Raw genomic sequence first — 12,406 nt, 5'->3', positions numbered from 1 at the left:
CTTAAATCCCCTACTGTTCTTCTCTGACCATTTCCTTTCAGAAGATGACCTTTTACCTTAGTGAAAGAAAAACTGAAATTAGACATGCACACTCTCAACCTTTCATCTAGTGTCAATGTGTGCATCCACCTTCAGCTTCCTTTCAGCCTCAGAGAAAGCTGTGTTCCTTGTATATAAAGTTAATCTCTCCAATTCCATTTTTGATCCCATTCTATTCCCATCTCCTTCCAGATTCAAATGTCATTCCATTTCCTCATTAATCTCTATTTTCTTTCATGTTTTTGAAAATTAACTTTTATTTACACAATAAACTTTCCTTGTAAAAACTTTAGCAACACAGTAAGTAAAGCAAACATTCTCTCTGACCAACCCCCAACCTTTTCCCCCACCACTGCAATCTCAGTTCCGTATCCTTGAGGTTACAGATGAAAAATGTAGCCTTCCAAGTTTTTTTTCTAATATACACACACATATATGGATTGGTTAGATTTTTTAAAAATGCAAATGGTTTATATTATATGCATTATTCTGCAACTTGGTCTCTTTATTTGATAATAGGTCTTGGAGATCCTTCACATTAGTATGCTGAAATTTACCTCATTTTTTTAACTGCTGCATAGTATTCCATAGCATGTCTATACCACAATTTAGCCATTTTCCCACCTACTGAACATTCAGATTATTTCCAAGGGTTCCCTGTTAAAATACAGCAGCATCTGAGGACCTGTTAGAAATGCAAATGCTCAGGCTCAAACTATACTACTGAATCTTAAGAGGAGGGGTCCAGGAATCTGTGTAACCAGTTTTCTAGGTAATTCTGACGCTCACTAAAATTTGAGAATCACCACCTTAACACACATACTGAAAAGTGGAAATGCTGGGTCATGGGATATGTGCTTTAAATTTTTAACAGATACTGACCATGTATTTTCAACTTCTCCCTCTCTACTGGCTCTCACCCTACAACCTATGCACATGCTAATATTAACTCTGATCTTACACATACACCCCTCTTTCCCTGCTATAGCCAAATATTGCAAAGGAATATGACATGCTCATTAACTCTATTTTCTTACCTCCTACTACTTACTTGTTCCACTCCCCTTTTCTCTTGCCTCCAATCACAGCTCTAACACTCCTCACTCTTCTTCAGTTACTCCACCCCATCTACAAAGTCTGGTTTATTCTACCTGCTTAACAATCCTGTTCCTGTTCTTGTCTCTACTCTTGCTACTATTTCAGTTTGGCCTGTTTCTCTTTCTGGACTAAAGCAAGTCTCCTAACTGGTCATTCTTCCTCACAATCCATCAACGATCTTTCAAAAAATGAAATCTGAAATGTTTTATGCTTGCTTAAACCGCTCTAAAGAGTCCTCTAAAGCCCTTATTCTCTTCAGGATCTGGCCCTTGCCCATTTCCCCTGTGTTTGCTCATCACATCCTGTCCATGCATTCTTTAAAAACCAGTGAGGCCAAACCTCTAACCATTTTCTGAACAAAGTAAGCCACTGCTCACATCTTAGCTTCGGTCCTCTGCTTGCCCATGTATGATGTCCTGTGTCATCTTACCTGTCCTTAACATCTACTCATCTTCTGAGACTCAGCCCCAGGGTGAAGCTTTCTCTGACTGGCCCTTAAGTCTTCCTTCACAGGGAAATGAATACTGACTGCATCTTTTGCAATGTCACTGTCTGCTACAGACTTCTCTCATAGCACTTGAAAGAACATTTTGCAGAAACAAAATCTATCTTACTCAACACTGTACTCTCTCTATAGGTAATAAAATGCCTGAGAGTGCCTGGGGCTCAATAAAAGTTTTTTGAACATATGAATGAATTTGCTAAACTAAGTAAAATTTAATGAATTTGCTAAACTAAGTATAATACTAAGTGTAATAGAAATAATAGTTCATAATGCTACCTCTGTGCCGGTACTTTTCTAAGGGCCTAGAAGGACACATTAAAACAACAACAACAACGAAGGAGAGCAGTGACTAAAACAAATTACATGCATGGAAAAATTCATTCTAATGTGTTGTCAAATGCTTTAACATACAATTCAAACTGCCTAAGTAACAGCAGCATGCCCAGGATTTTGTTTCTAACAGTGGTACTGGAAAACTTTCTGGAAAACTCTGGTGTGGTCTACCATAATGTTAACTGGTCTTTTTCCTCTGAGTGAGTTTCTTGAGCTTGATAAGATGATATATAACCTGAAATGTTTTTTAGAGTTGAATTTAGAACTGGCACATTTTGTACCTCACAACTTGAATTCAACTGGATCTTCCCACACTGCTTCTGGGATATCTGCCTTTGGGTTAAAGACAGCTTGTTTATGAGTATAGTCAGGTCGGAAAAACACTTCCAAGTGTTTTTGTATCTAATCAGCAAAGATAGAAATGTTACAGGTATCATATACACACAGTGACAGATGACTTACCAGCTATAAACTCTGTTCCTGCAAGTTCTGCAGTTGCCAGGAAGTCATCAAGGGAGCTCTGTTCAGTCACCGACTGAAGATTAAGACGACCCCAGTCATAGCCATCATTGAGTTCACTTGTGTGCAACTATGAATAAAACACTGGGTAATAATACAGCTGCTGTTGAACACTCAAACTCTACACTCCCAAGGAACTATTCTGTGGCCTTGAGAGTGGTGTCAGTCCCTTTAGAGTCCATACTAACAATAGTTTGTGACATACCACTCATTATTTCACTTAATTTTTGAAACTTTTTTGAAGCAAATTTTATTATATTTCTATTTTACTGATGAGGAAACAAGCTTAAATAGATAAAATAACTTTCCTCAGTTGCAGCTAATAATTGGTAGAGTAAGAATTTGAACCCAGACTCCCCAGGTTCAGCCATAGCCAAAAATTTTTGATGGAGATCCAGAATAAGAAATACATTTTACATAGTGACCCAAATGCTGTGATACACATAGTGAAAAGAATGTGTACCATTCAGTACAATAAAATAGAAGCAAAAGAATCCTGAAAATTACCTTACCTTGCTTTGTAATATACTCTATGGTATTTTGAATTCTATTGAAACTAGATGATGTCACCTACTTAACTGATATCCAGACACAAACCAGAGTTTGATGAACACCATTCTAGCTACATACTCAATACAGGTACAAATAAATAAGAAAACTGAAGGTTAAAAGATGAGGTGGTTTTCCCAAGGCCAGGGAAACAGAAAAATCAGAGTAAGGATTAGAATCCAGTTCTTTAGAATTTGTATGCAATCTTCCCACCACCTCCTAAAGGCTACATTAATAGCAAGTTGCTTAAAAATCAAATAAAGTTATCAGTAACTTCATATCCAGAGAGTAACTGTGTTCTTTTGAATATAGATGCAACTGTCTGCTCTGCTTATTATATAGATGGAAATCAGGTGGTGTGATACTGGCTCACAGCACCAGGGACATCTTTGACTTTAACACAGACTGATACTGAGATCTTAGTGAGTCAAGCACGTAGGGTTATGAGTGGCCAAAATAGCAAAAACAAGTAAAACTATGATCATCCCTAGGGCCAGGGATGTATCAGGCGGACCCGACACATTTTGCAGATGAATTGCTCATCTTGGAACGAAACCATTAGGGAATAAGGATGAAGCAGAGATTTATTTTTATTTTTCTAGTAGTAACCAGCCGCTGTTGAAGGGTCAATTCTTCGAACAAATTTCCTACTCAAACGCTCCCGTGGCTTACAAGTTATTACCTGGACGTTCAAGACCCTTCAAGATCTCACTTCAGCCTTATCATCACATGCCCTCAAGCCTCCACTTCTGTGCCCATGCCTGGCTAAAAAGAGGACCTACCTATCTGTGTGGCCATACTCATCCTGCAACTTAGCCTTACTCATCCTGCAAACACTATTTAGGCGTCAATTTCTCCGGAAAATTTCTCCATGAGCTTTGACCCCAGGTTTCGAAGCATTCAGATTCGCATAACTACACAGAAAAGCTGAGAAAGATGGCGATGTCAGTCTTACCCAGGAGTCGGTGTGCCCGTGACTACGGTTCCGCTGAGTCTGATGGCGGATAAGGGCCCGACCCAGGGACCCACTCCCTGTAGCTTTCCTCCGGCCCATTGCCACACACGATCGCACGAACGTTCTACACTGAGACCGCACGTTTTCCGGTATTCAAGACTGGATCCCCGGAAGTGACGTTTGAGCGAGCCCAAGAAATGAAGACACGAGTTAAAGATAAATGGAATAACCTGAACCAAAGTGCCTTTATATATCTCGCATTTGCCAGTATTATAGAAAATAAATGTAAAAATGGCCTGAGAACTTAGTTTTCTATGGATATCTCTGTGATTCTCTCATATTTGGTAGACTGATAATCAAAAGAATGGTAGCTTCCAGATTTGTGCATCTGTCCTTAGCGTCCGGCGAGGAACTGAAAGCGATGGAAAAGACTGATTGTATTCTCTGTAGTAGCCCCCGCCTCTCGGCTGTTTTCGTCCCGAGGAAAAAGTATAATCGGGTAAAGTATATTTCTGCCACGCGAGGTGGCGCTAGTTCTCCGCCAGCGTCCCAAGGCGCGGTCAAGCCCAGCAATTAAATAGCTTTTTGTGTACTTAAGTTTTCTCGATTTGCGAAACCGTGAGAGTAGTCCCTGTCTGGATGGTGCTTCTGAATGGAAGGATGAATAATGTTTGCAGAGCTTGACAAGTTTGCATGGAAAGCCAACAAGATCTGACTTAAATGCTTTATTCCAAAGATTTTTTTTAAAAAGGTTTATAAGTTGCACTTAGAATTGTTATTTAAAATTTCCTACAACTAAAGTGTTAACATCTGGCTCCACCCTTACGGCTGGGCTTTTGTGCCTAATTATAATGGGAATATAAAAATTTGGGTTAGAGTTATGTGGGTTCTGGGCGTTTTACCTACATGTCAGTAACGCGGAGAACCACCTCAGTGTTAACTATTCTCAGAGAGAAATCAGTTTGCCCAAGTCATAGAATGGAATGTGCGTTATGTCAGGAGTCAAACTCAAGTTCCTGCAGAACAGGGAGAATGAGGTTTGTTGGTACGTATTTTAGAACCCAGTGCTTCTCAAACTTTAATATGCATATGGATCCTCCTGGAAATCTCATTTGCGAATTCTGACTAATAAGGTCTGGAGTGGGGCCAGGGACACTACTTCTAACAAGCTTGCAGGTAATGCCCATGCTGCTGGTCTGGTCCACAGGCCACACTTTGAGTACCAGAAGTCCACTCCCTCTGGTGCAGATGAAGGCACTCAAGTGGACTGGCTAAAAGTAAAGTTAGGGCATGCAGAGCTGAGACCATACACCACCCATCTCTGGATTCTCTGCCAAGCCTATTGTGTGCTACACCTCACTGCTGACTCTTACTGAATTGGAGTGAACGTTAGGAAATACCCAAGGGATTGCTGACAAGCAGTGTAGTAGCTGGGGAACCTTTGGGAGGGCAGTGCTCATAGACCTGCCAAGGATTGCATCAGAACACAGTTTCTCCCATTTCCCAACTTAGAAATAGTATATCTTAAAAACTTGAACATAATCTCCAGAAGTAAGATATGGAAAAGACCTATGGAAGAGAATAAGCAGACAGTTCCTGGCATTCTCTTGGCTGAGTGGTTAAAGATAAAACTCACTCATAAAGTTAGATTAAATGGATTTTACATTCTCATGACAGCAACAACAGATGATATAAAGACACCTGCCATCTTATCCTAGAGCTCAAGCAGTAACGTGGAACTTCACCCTTGTTTTCTGTTCCAGATTGTGTCACCTCTAGAGATTTAGAAAAAGCAAGCACTTTGGGTTTCTACTGCCATTCTTCTCATGGACTCCAAAATATCCTGACCAAATCAAGCCTTGATAATTAAGTCAAAACTGGTGAGGAGTCAAAAAGGACCCCAACATTGTAGGATTAAAATAGCAACTTATCTTAGCTGACAAATAGGGCATAAATGATTCTAATGTTCCCCCTAAGGCATTCCTTAAATCTACCATCAAAAAAGAACTAAACCTCAAGTTTTCTCATCTTAATGGGGATAATAATAATCTCTGTCCTGCAGAGATAGCAAATCTGATAGTGCTGCAAGATCATTGTCCAGTAGTTTGTGGGACACCAGTTTTCACAGCTGAAAAATACAGGTGAGAATCCACACGTATAATTGGTCCATGTTGAGGGATTATAAGGCTAGTTCATTGAGATGGGCAAGACAAAAGGGAATTGAGGTGATGATGAGATCAAAGCATGGGATCCAGATTTGGAGGAAAAAGTGAGATTGAGGGATAGTGATAATGGTGGGGAGTGAAGACTGCAGCAAGGTACTGGCTGCTTCCCAAGTGAGGGGGTTGCACAGATCAATCAGCCCAGGTTCTGCCCCCCAACTGTAGAAGCCATTGCACCCACACACTTCCTGGAACAACACAACCCAGCCAAAGTCCTCTCCTCATTTTGTCACAACAGTGGAAGTGCTCATTCACCAGCTTATGTCAGGAAGACTGATCAGATCCTCCCAATTCCCCACACAGCTGAGCCCTTTTGTTGAAGCCAGGATTCTCTGAACAGTTGAACCCTGGCAGAGGGTGTGTTGATTTTGATTCATATCCAGCTTTCAAAGAGCAGCACAGAGACTGTTCCTCATTTGTGATGTTGCATAATACTTGATTTACTATGACTAAACAAATATAGTTGCAAGCCCTGAAGCCCACACTCAGGAACGAAACTTAGAGTTACCTCTCTGCTCTCTCTACACACTGCTGTGCCTCTGGGCTCCACAACTGTCTGGAGAGGAAAAGGGGTGAGTGGGTGGGTTTCTCTTTTGTCTTTTTACTAGTTGGCCAAAAATGTGCCAGTAACAGAAAAATTGTTACAAGGCAAGCTTACACCCTGCTCCTCCTTCTCTCCCATTCTCTGTACCATCTTCTTCCACAAAGATAATATTGTTTGCATAAGGCTGAGAGCTGTGAAAACAGAAGTCTGACAGTCTCTGTAGAGTTTTCCCACTGAATCAGTGGGGAAACTCCCTTCAAGTATCTGCCATTCTCAATCTATCCCTATTGAAAACAGATGGATTCTCACGTGAGTGAGTTTTAATAATTCAGCAGCCCTTTATTTGTGTTTATTATAAATGATTAATTTGAATCACTTCAATCACACTGATTGCCTGCTTGTGCAAGTCATTGCGTATGCAATGGAAAACATAAAAGACCTCTTACTTTAGTGATACAAGCTACAAGGTCCTATGTGTACTGTATTTGAATCTGTGACTTGTTTCCCAACTCTTGTAGGTGTAGGTAGAATAATCAGGGTCTTTTATTCACAAATGAGTTTGCAATTGTTTTTTCCCACAAAAGTCAAGTGAGAAAGGACCCATAAAGTTAAGCAAAGTGAAATAAAGGAGGCTAGAAGTAGAATTAATCACCAACTTGAAAATCTTCAGCTAGAAAGTGCCAGGTTTCTCTCATTCATTCATTTATTCATTCAGTCAGTCATGAATAGGCTCTGGGGATTCAGTACTGGACAAAATTCCTCCCCCTCTTAGCTAACTTTTTGTGGTGATCAGCCTGACAGAGGGTCTCATCCAAGGTTAAATAGCTCAGGTCAGCAGTGGAGTAATGAACTATACCACCAGTTAGATCTTACTCCACCAGGAGGGCCTTCTGATCAGGGGGATTTTACTTTTTGTCTCTAAACATGATCCCTCCCCTTTAATCACTCTAATAAATACATTAATAAGTTAACATGTCAATTTAAATGGTAAGGGAAGGTGGAAAAGATGAAGGGAGTGTGACCAGGCGGCGCAGGAGAGGTGACTCCACGGGCATATGGGGGCCATTTCTATTTATGCAAAGGACTGTTACTGGGAAAGGAGAGAAGATTGCTCTGAGTAGACTCAAGGCAAGTGGAACTAGAACAAATGGATAGAAACTACCGAGTCCCAATTTTAGGTTGAGTTTTTTTGGAGCCTTCTTACAATCAGAGTAGTTCAAAATGGCACGGAAGCTTTGGAAGGTAGTGAGCTCCCTGCTGCTGGGAGTGTTCAAGCAAAGGCTAGACAACCAAATGTCAGGATGTTCTAAAGCAGGTTTATGCTTCAAAGTGGGTGTTGGAATGGATGACTACTAAGTTGCTTAATAGACTTCTTACCCTGTGAGGGTCCCTTCCTCTTCATGCTACCCTTTGTTATACTTCTGTATCTGAAATGACAGGGCAACAAGGATGGTATCAGAAAGGGTGGTTAGGCTGGCAATAGCAGGGCAATGCCTTCACCATGTAACTCAGGGAGAAGACTACTTCCTACCCTCTTTGTCATGTGAGGATTGAAATCACTGTGAACCACCATTCAACAAATTCAGTCATCATTAATTGCAAATATTATTGCAAATGGAAATATTAAGACCCAAGGTTTCTGTTTTAAAGCTAACTGTGCAGGAGTAGTGATTTCTACCCCTCCACCTTTGGAGGAGACAAACCAGGCTGGCTCTGGACTCTGGCAGCACCTTTGAGAAAGCTCACTTGTCAAGCTCATGGTGTCACTTCTCTTGACTTGCTGCTCATGCCTTTGCACTTCTCACTGGGTCCTGTCTGGGTGGAAAGCTTCCAAGCAAGTAGTCCATGAAAGGAGGGGCTTCATGGCAAGCGTGGGGCTTGGTGAGCACATTTCTGGGGGCTTTGGGCCACAGGGTGATCTCCAGCATTTGTAGACAGCTGACTTATCTTTTGTTCCCCTCTCAGTCCTGCAGTTTACTGTCATGGCTTCTGCTTTGAGTTAAATAGTGTCTCTCAAAAAAAGGATGAATTCCAGCCCTAACCCCTTATACCTGTGGATGTGACCTTATTTGGAAGTAGGGTCTTTACAGATGTAATCAAGTGAAGATGAGGTCATACTGGAATAGAGTGCGCCCTAATGCAATGATAGGAGTCCTTATGAGAAGATACACATTTAAACACACACAGAGAAGACATGGGGAGAACGTCATGTCAGGACAGAGGCAGAGATTAGAGTGATATAACTATAAAATAAGGACTGCTGAGGATTGCCAGCTGCCAAAAGCTAGGAAGAAGCAAGGAAGGATGCTTCTTTCTTCTGGCCTCCAGAACTGTGAGAGAAGAAATTCCTGTTGTTTTAAGTCACCCTGTTTATAGCAATTTGTTATGGCCACCCTAGGAAACAAATATAGCCTCCCACGATCTTGGAACCAGAAGGGAAATTTTCTACTAACAACTGCAGTGAGGGCCCAGAGAGGGGAAGCATCTTGCTCTGGGACCCTCAGTGCATCAAGGCAGGACGTGGGTGTCTGAGCTCTTACTCTGATAACAGTACATCCCTGCTCAAATGCCTCCAGTGACTCACTACAGCTTGGGACACACCTCCACCTGCCATTCAAGGCCCTCTGGAGTCAGGCCCTGACCTGACTTAAACACAAACGACATAGGCTTTAGAGAGCTTGGGCAAGTTTCTTAACTCTTCCAAGCTTCAGTCTTTTCCCTCTGTAAAAGAGACTAGCATGGACCTCACAACATTCTTATGGGGATGAAATATCTGGATGGATCTGAAGTACTTAGAGCAGTGTCTGACACATGGCAGATGCTCAGTATGCTTGAGTGTCCTGCCTCAGGACCAGCTGTTTAGCACTCAACACTAATGACCATCTGCACAAACCATTCCTCCTTCTGGACTTCCTACTCCTGTCTCTGTCCACAGCAACCTGCCTGTCCTTCAGTGAAACCTGGAGTCCCCTCCCTCCTCGATGAGATCCCTGCTCTCCACTGTTTGGCTAGGAGTTGTTTTTCCCTCTGAGCCCCCAAAGTGCTTTGTGTTAAGCTCAGCCTTCACTACCTCAGAGCAAGCTTATTTGCACCTATGTTTCATCCTCTACAGCAGCATACCAAAAGTACCTTGAGTCCTCTCTGAATCAGTGAGTACTGGATTACAACCTCCTTAAATGTGAGACCACATGCATCTGTTTCCCCAGCACCTAGTTGGGCGGGGCCAGTACCACTAATATTTGTGACCGGAGGAGCCATCTCATTTGCATAGTCCTGCTAAAGGTGTGCTGGACTACATGCTCAGAGAGAAGTTCAAACGCAAGAAACAAACTAAAACACAGGTTGCATAATATTCTCTCTGCTCTCAATATGAATATCTTCAGTATTTACCATATACATTTAATTTCACAGGTACTCCTTTATACTATTTCCTGAGAAGTAAGAACTGCTATAACTCTCATTGTTTAGGGAGAGTTCAAGGGTCACTGGGCAAAGCAGACAAAGTCAACGGGCCACCAGACTCTTACAGACCCCCATGGACCTCTCACTAGGGAGATTGGAAGTCTCACGATGTAGATCCCATGACAGCCATGTTTGACTCTAACCTCTTGGTGGCAGTAAGAGCCAATAACGGGACTTTTTATTAAGGGGCTAGTGAGTGGCAGCTCAGTTTGGTCACAGGTAGAGGTGTGTTTGGTTGATGAGGCCTGCTTCTGCCCAGTCCACCAAATAAGCCCATGAGCTCCAAACATAGACCTTCATAGAAAGGGAGAGAGAACAGGACATGTGTTCTACACATTTATGTGTTTAAAAGTGCCTGGCTTTATGTTTACCTGCAGAAAAGTGCTCTGAGTTGAGATTCTGGCCACATGGGTCCTAATCTTGGTTTGGCCTCTAAATAACTGTAGGGCCATGTCACTGCACTCTCAGGGCCCCAATTTTCTTATCTGTAAAACCAGAGGGCATGGACTAAATTGTTCCAAAGGGCCCTTCCGGTTTGGCAGTCTGTGCTTATGATAGTCTGATGCTGTGAAAATAAACACATGGTTAATGTTCATTCCCCAAACACTTATTGAATATTGACTTGGTGGCAAGCATTATGCTAGGAACTGCAGACAGAAGATTAATTAAATATGTAGTTGACTGTTGAACAGCACAGGGGTTAGGAGCACCAATTCCTTGCACAAAGCTCTACATGTAACTTTTGATCCCCCAAAACTTAACTACCAATAGCCTACTGTTGACCGCAAGCCTAAACAATAATGTAAACAGTCTATTAACACATATTTTGTATGTAGTGTGTATTGTTTACATTTCTCTCAACTACAAATGGCGTTGTGTAGGGTCTGTAAGTCTTTGTGCATAAGTTTTGATACATTTGTATTTTTTACAGTAGATTTGATATATTTTATGGTAGTAAATGATTAAATAGAGTAGTGTCTACATTTATTTTATGCATCATGACATACCTAGCTTTTTCTTAAGTATTTTGATATTGTGAAGCTACATGATTCATCTACAAGTATTTTCGAATTGCTATTTGAGATTATCCCCAAATTTTCTAATATATTTATTGAAAAAAATCTGCATATAAGTGGACCCATGTATTTTTAAACCTGTGCTGTTCAAAAATCAACTATAGTCATTGCCCTCAAGGAGCTCACAGCCTAGAGACAGAGGCAGAGAGTTAAAGACAATAATATTACAAGAAGCCAAGTACAGAGGTAGAGATCCACACAAGGGAGGGTGGAGGAGTTAGGGAGGCCCAGGACATTTTTCTGGAGAATATGGTATCTGAGCTGGCTCTTTAAAAATGAGCAGGGATCAGCCAGGGGAAGTGGCAGGAAGAGGTCATTCCAGGTCAGTTCAGACAGAATCACATGTGCAATGGCAGGAAGACAAGAAATAGTCTCATGAGTGTGGTGAGAAGCACAGGCTCCATTGTTGAGGGTGAAATTACAAGGCCAGGTGTAATTAATGAGGCTGGAGAGGCAAGCAGGTGCTAGACCTGAGCATTCTCATGTGTTATACTGAGAAGGTGAGACTATAACCTGCGAAGCCACTGGATGGTTATAATGGGAAGAGTTACAAGGTCAGGTTTGTGGTTTGGAAACAGTGTGAAGGATGGATCTGAGGGGACAGGTTCAGGAAGAGATACTTCTGGTGCTTGAGCAAGGAGGTGGGCATGGGTGTAGATGTGGCTGAGTGAGCAGGTTAGTTAGAGTTGGCACACAGCTTATACAGCTCTAACTGCTCAGTCTCTTGAAGAAGCACCAGGTCCTCCCTGTGCTTGACTGTGATGGGAGCAGACAGCTTTGGAAAAGTGGTGAGGATTCAGGGTTCTCCTTGAGGGAGTGGGAGAGGAAATGGAATTGGAATGAGAGAAAAGATGGCTGGATGGGAGGTGTATTGCTGCTATACAAATTACCATAAACTTGGATTAAATTAACACTAATGTACAATTCTGCAGGGTACAAGTTCAGTACATGTCTCACAAGGCCAGAATCATGGTGTCATAGGGTCTGTTTTTGGAAGTTCTAGGAGAGAATTTGTCCTTACCTTTCCAGCTTCTAGAGGCTGTTTGAATTCTTTGGCTTGTGGCCTTTCCCTCTAGTTTCAAAACCAGCAAGGGAGGGTTGAGT

The 12,406-nt window shown here is 41.9% G+C and overlaps 1 protein-coding gene and 1 long non-coding RNA gene across 7 annotated transcripts in view; one reads left to right on the top strand and one right to left on the bottom strand.

Moving 5' to 3' along the window:
* Nucleotides 1–4,157, bottom strand: part of LSG1 (large 60S subunit nuclear export GTPase 1) — a 43,147-nt gene extending 38,990 nt beyond the window's left edge. For all 3 annotated transcript variants that reach the window (XR_012129273.1, XM_073231872.1, XM_073231873.1), the window contains exons 1-2: nt 3,999–4,157; nt 2,438–2,564 (exon numbers count right to left, since the gene is read on the bottom strand). Coding sequence is in view for 2 of the 3 variants with exons in the window: in XM_073231872.1 (XP_073087973.1) it covers nt 2,438–2,564; nt 3,999–4,097 (226 nt within the window). In the remaining variant the exon portion in view is untranslated. The remainder of the gene's footprint in view (nt 1–2,437; nt 2,565–3,998) is intronic.
* Nucleotides 1–12,406, top strand: part of LOC140848434 (uncharacterized) — a 110,374-nt gene that overhangs the window by 56,197 nt on the left and 41,771 nt on the right. The window lies entirely within an intron of this gene.

The sequence above is a fragment of the Manis javanica genome, chromosome 3 (assembly GCF_040802235.1).
Source record: "Manis javanica isolate MJ-LG chromosome 3, MJ_LKY, whole genome shotgun sequence".
Classification (NCBI taxonomy): Eukaryota; Metazoa; Chordata; class Mammalia; order Pholidota; family Manidae; genus Manis; species Manis javanica.
This window is presented reverse-complemented; position numbering and strand designations above follow the sequence as displayed.